Genomic DNA, 14,729 nt, shown 5'->3' with positions numbered 1-14,729 from the left:
AGTGGCCTTCTCGGCCCCGGGCACCTGAGAGCTCCCACCCCAAAGCTGGCACACCACCTTCCTAGAGATGTTGTCTTCTGCAACGGCTATTACTGGGGAGCAGTGACAGCCCCTCCTGTCTTGCTCTGACTTCGGCGGAATGAGGGCTACTCAGAAACACGCACCAAACGCCAGCACGTCTGACTCAAAAGCATCCTTTCCAGCAGCCAACGCCACTGTGTGCCATTCTGGAGAGGCGCTCCAGCCCACACAGGAGGCCTGACCGCGGGAGAGGGTCTCCCGGAAACCAAGCAGGGCCCGGACACTGGGGCACCAGGAGGGTGGGGAGCACGTGGGCTCCGGACTTACCCAGGCCGAGCTCACTTCCCCCCTCCACCTCCAGCCAAAGTAACTGCAGTAGCTGGGCCTCAGTTCCCCCCTGGAAAGTCTCTTCTGCGGCATGTGGGCCAGTGGCATGAAAATGCATTGTGCGCTAAGCCCCTCAGAAGGACGTCAACCGACACAGCCGGGGCTTCCTAGTAGCGTGTCTTGGAACCCACGTGAGACCGCTGTCCAGTGTCGTCCTTCCACAGCGGGGACAAGTTACTTCTTGTGCCTTCTAGGAAACCTCGTCTGGACAAACGCGTTGGACCCTATGGGAATGTGACCCAGCTGGGACCACTTCACGGGGTCGCCGCGTGATCCGCGTGCACTCCCGACTGCATGGATGTTCCGTGGTGGTTCCCACAGAGCACTCCTGCGAAGGCTCCTTGCTCCCGGCCTCCGGCAGTGAGCATCGGAAAGAAGGGCTGCGGTCCGTCCTGGGGCTAGAGGGAGGTCATCCAAGCGCAGCTTTCTGGGAGGGGCTACGGCACCACGGGGAGCCCTGCGGGGGTGCCTGGGGCAGCCCACTCTCCTGAGGGGAGAGATACCCTGCTTGACCTCACTTCCGCGCCCAGAGAGATGGCTCAGGAGATGCAGCAGCATGGCTTGGGCGGGGCAGAAACCAGGCCTCCCCCTTCAGAGACGTCTCCTGCCTGCTTCTGAGGCCCCGGAGAGGGGTCATGGCTAAAATGGGAGGGCGAGGCTTAGCGCACTGGGCCTGGGCACCTCTGGGAGGAGCCTGCGTGATCTGCTGTCCCCAGGCACACAGGCTTTCCTGAGAGCCGAAGGCTTGTCACCCGGGACCCCAAGTGGGCAGCAGTGCCTGCACTAACCTCCTCTCTCCTCCGGCGTTCTAGGTCAGCAGCAGGGTCCAAGGCTGTGACTCGTAGCCTCAACACGCCTACCAGGGTCCCTTGAAGGGAAGAGCTTCAGGCATTCGTTTCTGATCCCCTGGGCCAGGCCCCAAACTCTTCCAGCCTCTCCTCTTCCCCACTCCCCATGCTGTACCCCCCGGCTGTCCCCAGGACCACTGGAGGCTCATATCCTCAATTCCATGGCCTGGCCGGAAAGACAAGCCAGCACCCACTGGGCCTCTCTGCAGTTCCTCGGCTCTGGCTTAAGCTCAAGGGGACACCCTGGCCCCTGTGGGTCAGAGGGCAGGTGCCGCCCCCCCTCTGTTGGACCCTCATTATCAGCAATGGGCCAGGTACACAGCAGGCACTCATAGTTGCTGTCAGATAAACGCACGCTGCACCAAACTGCGGCAGACACACAGCAGCCGTGACCTGAAGAGAATATTCCAGAGGGTCTGAAACACTTAGTTCAGCAAGACACAAAGAACAACTAAGGTTCTTTGGGTCCACACGGCACCAAGGGCAAAGGGAACGTCGCTGGAAACACGCAAAGACTCGGTCTAGACCACAGGATGGGGCCGCGGCCTGAGCGGGGTCACGGCTCATGATCCGGGCTTAACAATCACTCTGACCATGGGACAGCCTGTCTTTTCCAAATGAGTCACAAAGCAGTTAAACATGCCTTGTTGATTTTCACCACGAAAATTCACTTTCTAATATTAATTGAATTTCATGACCCTCCAGGGGACAGAATGTTATCGCTCGGAGCGGTTCTCGGGCATCTGTGTTTCTGAGACGACGAGATGACGCGTCATTACACGACTTCATCAGTCGTTAGGGTACGTTTCGTGTCATTTGGCAAACAAGGGAACGACATCCTTCACCGGGGCTGTAAGTTCAGATACAAATCACTCGTCGATGTGTGATCCGCCGGGAAGACTCCAGGCATGGGGCAGCCACGGGTTCGAGACTCTCACGGGGCAAAGTGGGTGCTTCTCCCAACACGAACCACACTTCACGACCGTCTTCTGTCCGTGGATGAAGAGGCCCACATGTGCTCTCATTACAGGCGAAGACATAAAGCTACGTGCCCATCAGGAGACTCTGGTTTAAAATATTAACAAGCGGGGTCGCCTGGGGGGCTCAGGCAGGTAAGCGACTGCCTTCAGCTCAGGTCATGCTCCCAGAATCCTGCTGCTCCCTCTCTCTCTGTGCTCTTATGCTTTCTCTCTCTCTCTCTCTCCTTCCTCTATCTCAAATAAATAAAACCTAAAAAAATATTAACACACCAAAGGCGGCTGCTTTCAAATCCACGTAACACAACAGAACAGGCAGAACGCCTGAGAAACTTGAGTCTAACGCGACCCCGGGAACTGCTCACGAGACTGAAGCCCCGCAGGTCCGGGAGGACCCCGCGGGAGGCACAGAGGCCACGTGGCTGGGCTTCCGAGGGGCACTGGGTTCAGGGGCTGCAGGTGACTCCTGATCAGAGTCCAGCTGCCGGGCTGCGGACTCAGCAGGTCCCCCCATCCCGACCCTGGTTCATGCTGATCCGGTCTGGGAGCAGGTGCAAGGCAGGTGCTACCCGACCACACTGTTATGGGACCGGGGTGGGACCGGGGTGTGAGGGAGCAGCGTGGGGGCGGGGTCAGCGGTGCGGGGAGCAGATCCTTTACCAGCAGAGCCAGGGGACTGATGTGGGGACAGCAGAGCCAGGAACCCAGGTCTGGGTGGGGACGCGGAGCTGGGCAGAAAGGACAGCTGGGCTGTCAGCAGCCCTTGTCCTCGCAGTGATTTCGAATCCAGGCATGGCCGGGCACTCTCTCCCGATTAGGGCTTCCATTGGGGGGAGCCAAGCACTAGTGTCCGTTCTCCACGAGCTCAGGCCACCATAACACAGCACCACAGGTGGGGAGCTCAAAGAGCAAGTGGTACCCCCAGCTCCAGAGGCTGAGAGCCCACAATCAGGGTGCGGGGAGGTCAGGTTCTGCCAAGAGCCCCTTCCTGGCTCCTGGGAGGCCACCTCCAGCCTGCTGCAGACCATAGCCCTGCTCCTTCCCACCAGGGCAGGGATCTCACATGGGCACCCCACCTCCCACACCATCCCCGTGGGGGTGGAGCTGCCACATGACCTCTCGTGGCGGGGGGTGCACACACACAGTCTACAACATCGCTCCCGCTGTGCAGACCCCAGTTGGCTCAGGCAAGAACGGGCCACAGTGAGGTCGCCATGGGAGGATTTCCACAGCCTGACCCGGGCATCTACCCCATGGATGCCCCAGGGGAGGTTGTGGGGCGGCCACTGAGGGTTTCCAATCCTTCCCAGCAGCTAGCCTCCAGATCACACGTGCACAGAGGAGCCGCGCCGGACGGATGACAACAACATGTCTGGGAGCCCGCAGCCTCATCAGCGTGCCTGCCACCCTCGGCTGGCTGTCCCGCCAGGTGGGCGTCCCCTGTGTGGGAGGCGGGTGGTGCCCCATGCACAGCAGATGCCCGCGACACGGCAGCGGCTCCCTGGAGCTGGGGTGCACAGAGATCATCATGGGCAGCCAGCAAGCTTCCCTGCAGAAGACACCCAGGGAGGGGAAGGAAGGCTGCTGGCCCGTTTGCAAGAGGGTCTGGGAAGAATGTGGTAGGGCAGGCAGTGGCCCAGGCAGGAACGGGTCCATGCACATGGCCGGTCCAGCCTCACTCCTGCCTCCCCTTTGGACTCGAGGACAGAAAGAGGCTGCTTCTGATGGCCTCACTGTCTTGAGCCAGCTTCCTACCAAAGAGGTAAGAGGCTTTCTTTTCGCCCACACTGGCCACATGCTGCCCAGTGAACGAGGAAGCATGAGGGGCCTCCACGAGCATGGTTTACTGCCTCCAGGGAACCTGCCTGGAGGCGGGTCCAGCTGCTCCCTTGGACTTGGTGCAAAGGGAGAGAGAACAGCATGCAGGTGCGGAGAAAGGGCCCTCACTCCTGCGACCATAACGGCCACACCATCGCAGGCTGGGGGGCAGCCACCGGCTGCTGCGCCAGTGACACACGGCTCCTAAGATCAAAGGTCAGAGCCTGGCGTGGATGAGTGGCATCCGTCCGAGCTAAGACCCGACGAGGACCACGGACTCTCCACCAGCTCGGCCACCCGTCCTGCACCCGCCGGGTCCAGCGGGCGGGGAAAAAGGGGGCACAGGGAAGACAGACACCAGGGCAGACATTCTGATCCCAAGAAAAACAGCAGGCAGAATTCCTGAGTTTCCGGATTCTGCTTACAGACTTGGACAGTCCGTGGGGGTGGAGGCCCGCTTTCCTGCCAACCGTGGCGAGAGCCAGATAAAATTTTCCTGGTCTTATTTTAGGATGGGTAAGGCTGTAAACAAGCTCAGTGAGCAGTCCACAGACGGCCTGTCTAGACCCTTCCTTGAAACAGAAGGTCACCAGGGAGGCAGACATCCCAGATGTCCTGAAGGCATGTGACAAAGAGCTGTAGCCCGGACAGCACTGGCTTCCAGACAGGGACAGTTACCTCACCTTCCCAGTGTCAATGGCGGAACCGTGCAGCCTGCCCGGGGAGGCACGAGGTCAGAAAGGGAGGCATGCTGCTCAGGAGCCCAGAAGGAGAGAGGACATGCCTCCCTCCACAAGCATAGCCAGGCACGGCACAGGGTGGGGGGGTCTGCAGAGGGCAGGGAACGCTGGCGCATCAGGCTTGGGGATGGCAAAGTGCAGAGGAAATTAAGAGGGGGTTCCAGTAGAAAAGCCAAAGAGAGTTCTGAAATACACTTACTAAAAATAAAGACCATCAGGATCCCAGGAAACACTAGTTTATTGGCTAAAATCAGAGGCTGTGGATCCTACCATCAGGTACGACAGACTTGTTGCTCACTCTGGGGTCCTGCTGCTGGCTCTGGGGTCCTGCTGCTAGTTCTGGGGTCCCGCCCACTCTGCCGCCCACTGCTAGTTCTGGGGTCCCGACAGCCCTGCCACTCGCTCTCTGGTCCCTCCTAGCACCACTGCTCACTCTGGAATCCCACCAGCCCTCCCACTCACACTGGGGTCCTGCCCCCCACCCCCGCTCGCTCTGGGGTCCCGCCTACCTCCTGCCCATTCTGGGGTCCCACTGCTCCCTCGGGAGTCCCTCCTAGCCCCACCACTCACTCTGGGGGCCCGTCCACACCTCCCCACTCACTTTGGGGTCCTGGCCACCCCTCCGCTTGCTCTTGAGTTGTGTGCATCCCCCCACTCACTCTGGGGTCCTGTCCCCCCTCTCCCCCCACCCCCCACCCCCGGCTATGCCGCTCGCTCTGGAGTCCCGCCTACCTCCTGCTCACTCTGGGGTCCCACTGCTCCCTCTGGAGTCCCTCCTAGCCCCACCACTCACTCTGGGGTCCTGCCCATCCCCCGCTTGCTCTGGGGTCCCACCCACCCCCATCACTCACAGATGGGCTTCTGTTTCCCAACTGGGAAATAGAGATAACATTTGTACCTAACTCTTAGGAGTGTTTTGGGTAATAAATGAACAAATAAGTAAATAAAATATGGAAACTTCATTGAACAGTGCCTGGCCTCTAGGGGTCACCTCGTGAATGTCAGCCGTTCCCGTCATTATCATATTTATGCCACCACCACCCACACCGCAGTTTAAGACTGGGTTTCCCTCCCCAGTCTGCAACCCACCAAGGCCCAGGCCACGGCAGCCTGGAGGGACGGACCTGCCGGCCGATTTCTCTGGCAAGCTAACTACTGACGGTTTGACCCTGGGTAGGTCCCCGCACTCTCTGCGTCCCGGTTTCCTCCGGGAGGAAACGGCTGATACATGCAATCCCACTTGTAAGGCAGAAACTCTTAGCGTAAGGAGGTGGCTGCCATCTTCCGAGTCAGGTTTTTCTGCCTTGCTCAGACCCTATTCGAGACCAGGAGTACTACATGGAAACTCTTCCACTTGTGGAAGTCCAGGTGCCTAAGAAACCCCTCATTTATCCAGAGATCCCAGCCAGTGAAGACGATGTGGCGATGTGGTAGGGGGGAATTCTGTCAGAGGACCAACATTCATCTCTAGGTAACAAATTGTTACTTTTTAACCTTCTCATGAGACTCTTTCTGAAACACACGGATACGTCCCTGACTTAACAAATGGAATTCTGGCCAACAGATCAAAAGTTTCCTAAGGCCAAAGGAACAGCAGCAAGAGGAAAAGAAGCAAAATATCCCACACATTCCCTTCCTTCTTCCTGAAAGATGAGCTGGCACATCGTCCTGACCCCACAGCCAGGCGGCCTGGCGTTGGAAGGGGGGCATGTGCTCACCTGCTTTGCAGCAGCCTGGCTTGGAGGTAGGGAGCCCCGCGTCAGCACCGGCGGGCTCCCGGGGCCACAGAGCTCAGGGAAAGGGTTGGGGATGGCCGGCAGAGACGAGGTTCGGAGCTCCTGGTCTTCTTCCTGCAGGCGTCTAGGAGGAGAGACACACCCGCTCGTTAAAGGTTTGCTGTCATCCCGACGCAGTCCAACAATCCCACATCTGGGGATGTGCCCCCCAAAAAACTAAAAAGGGGCTCAAACAGACACCTGGATCCCAGGCTCACAGCAAGACATGTCACAAAAGTCAAACCCGAGTGTGCATGGAGGCGTGAACAGACACACAAACGTGGTCCATCCACACAAGAGAACACAAATCAGCCCACCCAAGGAAGGAACTCTGAGACACGTTACAGCAGGGATGAACCTCAAGGACATGGTACTGGATGACAGAAGCCAGTCACAGAAGGACAGATCTTAGGACAGTCCACCTCTGTGAGGCACATGGGGTTGCTAAGCACAATGGTCACTGTGAGGGACTGGGGCAGGAGGGGGGCTTCTGGGTCACGGACAGAGTGTCACTGCTGCTGATGAGCAGGTCCTAGAGCTATGTACACAACACCGTCAGTACACACAACACTAGGCACCTGTTCATTTCAACACAGCTGGGATGCTACATGTATGGTACCAGGATGCGAAGTCTTGTTTTTTTGTTTATGTTTTGTTTTTAAAGCTGCCCTTCTCAGACTCAAAGGGTCCAGATTCCCTCCCTCATTAAACATCTGGGGGCGGGAAGTACCATGAACACGCTTCTATCCCAAACAATGCCCCCCACAGGGCCTGTACCAGGTGTTCTCTCCAAAAAACTCATGGGTTTTATTCCCTGAAAACCGATGTATGAAGAGGTGTAGGAGCATTTCCAGGAGAACCCCTCTTCCCGATGCCTTTCAAGGGGTCACTTCTCCAAACACACAAAGACACCAGAAGCGGCTCCGTGTGTCCTCATTGGTGTCCTGGAACAACTGCTTGTTTATACAACAAGGTGGCTGATCGTGACTGGGCTGGGATTCAGTGTTCCATGTCGCTACCTCCCCAGAGCATGAAGGCCTGGGTTTGTGTCTGCTCAGAAACACCCACAGCACCCCACTTTACAGCGCCAGGCACCGCCACATAGCATAGCATGTCACGCTGCCAGTGCTCGGGCATTTCCTCCCGAAAACGCAAAACCCACCTCTCCTATAACTATGCCAAACACCTACATGGAGATGAATCAGATACAAGTATGAAAACAGCAGAAGAATCAAGTTCAGAGTCAAAGCAGAGACGATAGCAAAGCGCCAGTCTGCTTCCTGTCCCTCAGGTTCTACCCTGCGGGCGGAGGACACCGCTGCCCAGTGTCCAGGCGTCCACCTGCAGAAAGGGAGCACAGCCCAAGATACCACTCAGCATCCCCGGTCCTTGCCAAAACTATGTCTCAGGAAGCCCTGGCGCTGGCCGTGTCTTCCAGGAATTGGTGCAGTCCTTTGACAGTTCAACTAAATTAATGATGCATTCACTTCCTCGGAGTTTGCCACGGGAGCAATGCACCGTGGTCACTTTACAGGTTCTCTGTTTACCACCTGATCCTGATGCTGGAAGGGCCTGCCGGGCCATTCCCAGGGACCAGGAAGCACCCACTTACAGTACGACCGCGCCCATAGCAGGAAGGTGGTCTGAGCTGTGGGATGGCCCTTCTCTGGGGGCGTGACAAACATACCAGAAAGCGGATGTGTGTGGTTAAGAGAGTCCTCTCTTCCCGTACCAGCCTCTGACTTGGCAAAGTGTCTGGCTGACACGTGGCCCTTGTTTCCTAGAGCCGGAGCAGGGGACATGAAGTTGGGCCCCTTGTCCATATATTCCAGCCCAAAGATGACCTCTAGCTGGTGACAAACCCAAAGCATGAGAGTTTTCTTATATACAAGATCCAACGTTCTGATCTAACCCCTAGGGGTTAGCAAAAGCTGTGGTGAGAAATGTTAAAAGCCATGTTTAGGGCAGTGAGACTATCCTACACAGTAGTGTACAGATGGATTCGTGTCATTCCACATCTGTCCACACCCCCAGGACAGATGACACCGACAGTGGCCTTTTGGGGCCGACACTCCTGGGGCTCATCGACTGTACCAAAGTTACCACCCAGGGGGATGTGGATAGTGCAGGAGGCTGTGCGTGTGTGGTTCACATGGGACATACTTCTGGATTTCTCTCCAGTGTGCTACAAACCCAAAACCCATCTTTCAAAAATAAGTCCTTATTTGGAAAAACCAGATGTTATGCTAAGTGAATGAGGATGCCCTTCTGCTGAAATGCGAGACCAGGTAAATCCACAGCATTGGAAATGCAGGTGGGTGGCCGCGGGGCCCTGGGAAGGGGCAGTGTGGAGACACTGAGCATTGAGCTGGGGGTTTCTGCTGGAGGGGTGGGGGCCTTCTGGAACTAGGGAGAAGTGGTGGGAATACAACCCTGGGAGAGTACTAAAAATGCCTGAATCGTGCGCTGTAAGTGGCTCGTTTCCTGTTATTTGAGCTTCAGGTCAATAAATTCTTCTTAAAAATTAAAAGGAGAACAAGAGTCCCATGCTGCCTTTATGGCAGTTCACAAGTACTGTGTGAAGCAAAACTAAGAGACATTACACGAAGCTGGAGAGAGTTCCGGAGGCTGAGTCCCCCCATAGTTGAAAACCGAGACGTAGAAAGGGGGCAAAGATGCAGGGATGTCGGGGGTCAGGGACGGGGAGGAGAATGGCAGGCCTGTGCTCCGTCATCTGCCCGGCTGGAACACGTCCGTGCCTGCTGCTGTCCCTGTAGTACACTCCTTCAGGATCGGAGGCCCCAGTGGTAACCTCTTCCAGGAAGCCCTCACTGCCTTCCCCAGGTTCTGCTCTGCACCTGTCCCCGTTGGCTCTGCACACGCGACTCCGTGGGCCTCCCACACAGCATCAGGCCCAGTAGATCTTGAAGCTCCTCAGGGCCCCTCAGGCTGGGTTTGCATCCGGACTCCCCCCTCACTAGGTGGGGGCCAGTCACTACGCCTAGGGCCTCAGTTTTGTCACCTGGGCATGAAGGGCCACCATACCACCCACCTTGAGAGATATGCTGGCCATCGTACCAGCTAACAAGTGAGGATTCAACAGGAACTATACAGAGAAAGTGCTCAGCACACACAGGAAGTGCTCCATAAAAAGCCTCACTTACCAAAAAAAAAAAACAAACAAAACAAAACTTTGGGTATCCCATATTGGTCACCCCATTTTTAAAACAAAATTGAAGATAAGAAAGAATGCTACTTATTTGAGAGAAGTGAGAAGAGGTAAGGCCTGAGGCCAGGTGTCCACTCCGCTGCAGGGAGAGTGTCTGCTGCCCTGTGCTGCATTCCTGCCCAGACACCTCCCGTGGGACTTTGTACAGGCAGCCCCAGGGCAGAATGTGGCCCAAACTTTAGGCTCAAGGGCTCCAGGCCACTCAGGGGCCTGGGCCTCCTTGTCCATCCTTTGCCCTGACTCTGCTCCGGGTGCAACCGCTGTGCGGGCTGTGACTGTCCTTCCCAGGGGCTCCCTACTCCAGGCTTCTCTGGACACGTGACTGACAGACCCACACCCAGAGAAGTGCACAGGGGGAAAGTGCGTCTCTTTGCAGACTGACTGCACAGGGGCCAAGAACACGGGGTGATGCCCCAGAAAGCAGAGTGGGATGAAAACACCAGGAGCGAGAGGCAGGGAAAGGCCAAGGGCCGAGGGGCAGGCGACCACCCCTACAGACAGCTCTGTGCTGACTCTGCTGGCCCGAGACAGAGCAGACCGCCTTGGGCGAGAGGGTAGCCTGTCCGCAGAACCCTAGGGATGTCAGACCAGAAAGAGCCTTATATAAGGTGCCTGGATGGCTCAGTGAGCTAAGCCTCTGTCTTTGACTCGGGTCGTGATCCTGGGGTCCTGGGATCGAGCCCCGCATTGGGCTCCCTCAGCAGGGAGCCTGCTTCCTCCCTCTCTCTCTGCCTGCTTGTGATCTCTCTCTCTGTTAAATAAAATCTTAAAAAAAAAAAAAAAAAAAAAAAAAAAAGAGCCTTATGCAAGTTTCTCGAAGCAGAGAGGACCCCACCCACCCCTTCACCCCCAAGCACAGGAAGCGAGATCCCTGGAAGATGCAGTGCCGAGGAAGGTAGCAGCCACGAGTGCCCCAGCCTGACCAAAGCCCAAGACAGAGGGCAACACCAGCCTTGCACTAGAAAGCCCAGGGAGGCCTCGCTCTGTCGCCCATTCCCATCCCTCCATCCTCACCTGAAAACCTCCAGGGCCCACAGGGACCGGGCAGCAGCCCCAGAGAGCTTCTCTGCTCGGTTTCACAATCTCTCCCCCCAGAAGGCCCGTGATGCCTTTGGCACCCCGTTCCCAGCAGCTGTGGAGCTGGCTGCTCGGGCCACACCCTCGAGACAGGGCAGGGGCACACTCACCGCTCAGGCGGTCCCCCACCGCCTCCCGAAGTTAGGTGCTGACACCTCCCGTCTGTCCCCCTCTGTATCTGCTTTGGGACACCAGCATCTCTAGGCTGGTCCCTGAAACAGCCTCCAAGTCATCTGTGCCCTAACTGGCCAACACCCGCACCCCCATCCCGCCCCCGCGAACCAGGCTGCCAGGATGATCTGCCGAAACACTAACCCAACCTCCTGACTTCGCCTCTTCAAATCTTTCCCCATCTTGCCCCTGGAACCTCTCACAGAGGCCTTCAGAAGGCGGCCCCACCTGTCAGGGTCATCTTTTGTCCACCCCCCTGCGTGGAGGTGTGATCGGCAGTTGGAAAGCAGGACGACTGTGTGTGTGATAGGAGCACTCCAAGCGACCCATCAGCAGGGTTGCCTGCCGGACACACCCACAGCCTGCGGACAGGACGCGCCCTTCCTGCTCTCTGCTGTGATCCTGGAAGCCCCTCCCTTTCAGACAGGTTCTCAGTCTACACCACACCAGGGTACTGGGACGTGTGGGCTCAGTGCTGTAGGAGACCCCCTGGACCCGCTCCCCTTGTAGAAAAGGCACTTGGGACGCTCTGTCCCCTCTCTCCCAACACCCTCCCCTCTGGATCTGGCCTCCACCACTCCCACTCTCTGCTTCTCAAAGTCTGACTACCTTAGATGCGTCCCCTACGTGCAATCCCGTGGCATCTGTCCTCCTGTGGCAGGCTTGGTTACTTAGCATGCTGCCTGCGTTGCCCGTCAGTGCACGAATTGATAAACACGGTACGTACAAGAGAGTATCAGTCGGCCAAGGAAGGGGAGCAAATCAGCCACCTGAGACAACAGGGATCATCCCTTTCACTCACAAAATATCCTCCCCCATACCCACCCCAGCTCCTACTCACCCACCAATACTCAAATCAGAGATGTGCCACCTGGAAGGAACACCCCTCTGCTTCCCAGAAGCCCTGCCTGCCAGCCCTGAATTTCCAGAGGCTGTGTCTCCTGCAGTGAACCCCCCGCGGGATGCCCCTCCTCCAGGCTCCCAGACCCCACTATGGGCAGTAAGGCCCTCGAGCCCCCAACAGACCAGTCCGGGTCCTTCCTTCCTTATTTCCAAAGCATTCTCTTACAAGGATTTCCCTCCCCCAGCACAGAGCAGGTGCTCCATGGATGCTATCCAAACCAAAACAGGGACCTGGTACCTGGGGCCGAGCTGGATAAAGAAAATGCATGTAGGGACCGTGCAGAGAGTTGTGTCGCATCCCCATCCCCAGAGACAAGCCCCTCCAAGCCCCGGGTCCCACCTGACGGCGAGGATGTGCATAGGCTGGGAACGTGGCGTCTGCAGGGACCTTGTTCCTGAGGGCGGCGGCTGGCTGCGGGAGTGCTGGCCGTTCTGGAGCAGAGGCGCTGTCTCCGACTGCATGCTACAGGATGGGTACAAACTCTCCAGTGACGCGTTCACATCGTTCACCAGGGCTTCCAGGTCTACATCATCCTCTGGGCGTACGGGCCAACCGCAAGAAAACAGACAGAGCAGGATGTTAGCAGTTTTTGGTCAAGTATGATTCTAGATGTTTCTGTGAAGGTTTTTTGTTTTTGTTTTTTGTTTTTAAAGATTTTATTTATTTATTTGAGAGACAGAAATCACAACGAGGCAGAGAGGCAGGCAGAGAGAGAGAGGAGGAAGCAGGCTCCCCGCTGAGCAGAGAGCCTGAGCCACCCCGGCGCCCCTGTTTTTGTTTTTTAAAGATCTATTCATTTTGAGAGAGAGAGCACACAGTGGAGAGGGGCAGAGAAAGTTTTAAGCAGACTCCCTAGGGCGCCTGCGTGGCTCAGTTGGTTAAGCAGCTGCCTTCAGCTCAGGCCATGGTTCCAGGGTCTTGGGATCGAGCCCCACATTGGGCTTCCTGCTTAGCGGAGAGGCTGCTTCTCTCTCTTCCTCTGCCTGCTGCTCTGCTTACTTGTGCTCTCTATCTCTCTGTCAAATAAATAAATAAAATCTAAAAAAAAAAAAAAAAAAAAAAAAAGGCAGACTCCCCACTGAGCAAAGAGCAGAATGTAGGGCTTGATCTCAAGACCTTGAGACCATGAGCTGAGGGGAAAACAAAGTCAGATGCTTAACTGACTGTACCACCCCAGTGCCCCTCTATGAAATATTTTTTAGATGAGAGTAACATTTTAATCAGTAAGCTTTGAGTAAGACTGCTCTCTGTAACGTGGGTGGGCCTCATCTGATCAGTTGAAGAGAAGAAAAGTTTAAGAGAAAAAGACTACAGTCCCTGAGGACAGAAGAATTCTACCCCCAGACTTGAACTACAACTCTTCCCTGGGTCCCCAGCCTGTTGGCTGCCCCAACGACCTTGGACATGCATCTCCACAATCACGTGAGCCGGTTCCTTAAATCCCCTGGCCCATACACCCATGCACATCCCATCGATTCTGTTTTTCTGGAGAGTCCTCACTATATACCATGGAGGGGGAGTGGATAAGCCAGCAAACTCGGAGATGTGGGAGGAGCTGGGGCAGGGGGCAGAGCCAGAGCCTGGGGATGGGACCCAGGCTCCAAGCAGCCTGGCGTGGCAAGGAGCTCTGGAAAGCACAGTCCCTACAATCGCGAGCTGAAGCTGCTCTGAGGTAGGTTCTCTTTATATGTAACCCACTGCAACCTAACAGCACTGCCCCCTTCAGTGTGTTTTCAGCTCTGCCACTTTGCCCAACATGGCCAACATGAACAAGACCCGCCTTACCCTACCACGGCGCTTTGCAAGCCGGGTCAGCCACAGGCCCACCTGCTCCTGTAAGTGACGCCCACTGAGCACCACGGGCTCAGGGCCCAAGACAGCGCGACCCCCACCCAAGCCAGGGCCCAAGCCCCCACAGGCAGGAAGGCAGAGCAGAGAGGTCACCCACCGGGAACATGTCCATCCCGGCCCCACTCCTGGAACCCTATGGGCTCCACACCCAGGACACAAGGTTCAGTTTTCTACCTCTCACCCCACAAGCCCGACACGGGGTTCGCAGTGGAGCTGCATGCGGGGGGTGGGGGTGACAGGAAAAAGCTGGTTGTCACCTTGCACCATAACAGAGCCCCACGTGTGGTAAGCACAGGTAGCTGTAACTCGGTAACACCTGTCCGTGTAACACCTGTTTCATGGACGCCTTACGACACAATATACATGGGGGACCACGAGCTGGTGTACCAGCCGAGGAACAGACCCATGGGGTCGAGCACTTTGCCTATGATCACACACATGTGCAAAAGAGCAAACCCTGAATCTGAAAACAATCTTTGCAGCCACCAGGTGTGTGCTCTATGCATGAGCTCACAGACCTTTCCGGAACCTGCCCCATGCCTGCCCCCCTCCCCCCACCTGCCGCAGGACCCCTTGTGCATTACAGAGAGATGTCAGTTTCATCCAGTCCTGGAATTCGCCTTTCTTTCTTTAAAAATTTACGCCTTTGCTTCGGCTTCCCCACTCATTAGGGAAAAGGGCCCAAGAAGACAGAGCAGAGCTGAACAGCAAAAAAACTTTCTGAGGGAGGATGTCTGGCACAGATGCCAAAGGGGCACGGGGTCTGGGGGTGCAGGGCGCCCCAAGGCTATAGCCAGGGAGGGCGTGCAGCAGGCTGGAGTTGGGCTGGGGTGGAGAACACAGCTATGGGAAGACCAGGCAGAAGCTGAAAAGCCACAGACCCTCGGCTTCTTACCTTCCAACTGTGCTAGGGCAGGGATCTGAGGAAGGC

The 14,729-nt window shown here is 56.7% G+C and overlaps 1 protein-coding gene across 6 annotated transcripts in view; it reads right to left on the bottom strand.

Moving 5' to 3' along the window:
* The window catches only part of GRB10 (growth factor receptor bound protein 10), a 171,002-nt gene that overhangs the window by 57,870 nt on the left and 98,403 nt on the right, over nt 1-14,729 (bottom strand). For all 6 annotated transcript variants that reach the window (XM_059170619.1, XM_059170618.1, XM_059170616.1 and 3 more), the window contains 2 exons: nt 12,287-12,482; nt 6,510-6,651 (listed from right to left, as the gene is read on the bottom strand). In XM_059170619.1, coding sequence (XP_059026602.1) covers nt 6,510-6,651; nt 12,287-12,482 — 338 coding nt within the window. The remainder of the gene's footprint in view (nt 1-6,509; nt 6,652-12,286; nt 12,483-14,729) is intronic.

This window comes from Mustela lutreola, chromosome 4 (assembly GCF_030435805.1).
Source record: "Mustela lutreola isolate mMusLut2 chromosome 4, mMusLut2.pri, whole genome shotgun sequence".
Classification (NCBI taxonomy): Eukaryota; Metazoa; Chordata; class Mammalia; order Carnivora; family Mustelidae; genus Mustela; species Mustela lutreola.
Note: the sequence above shows the minus strand (reverse complement) of the source record. Positions and strands in the feature narration are given on the sequence as shown.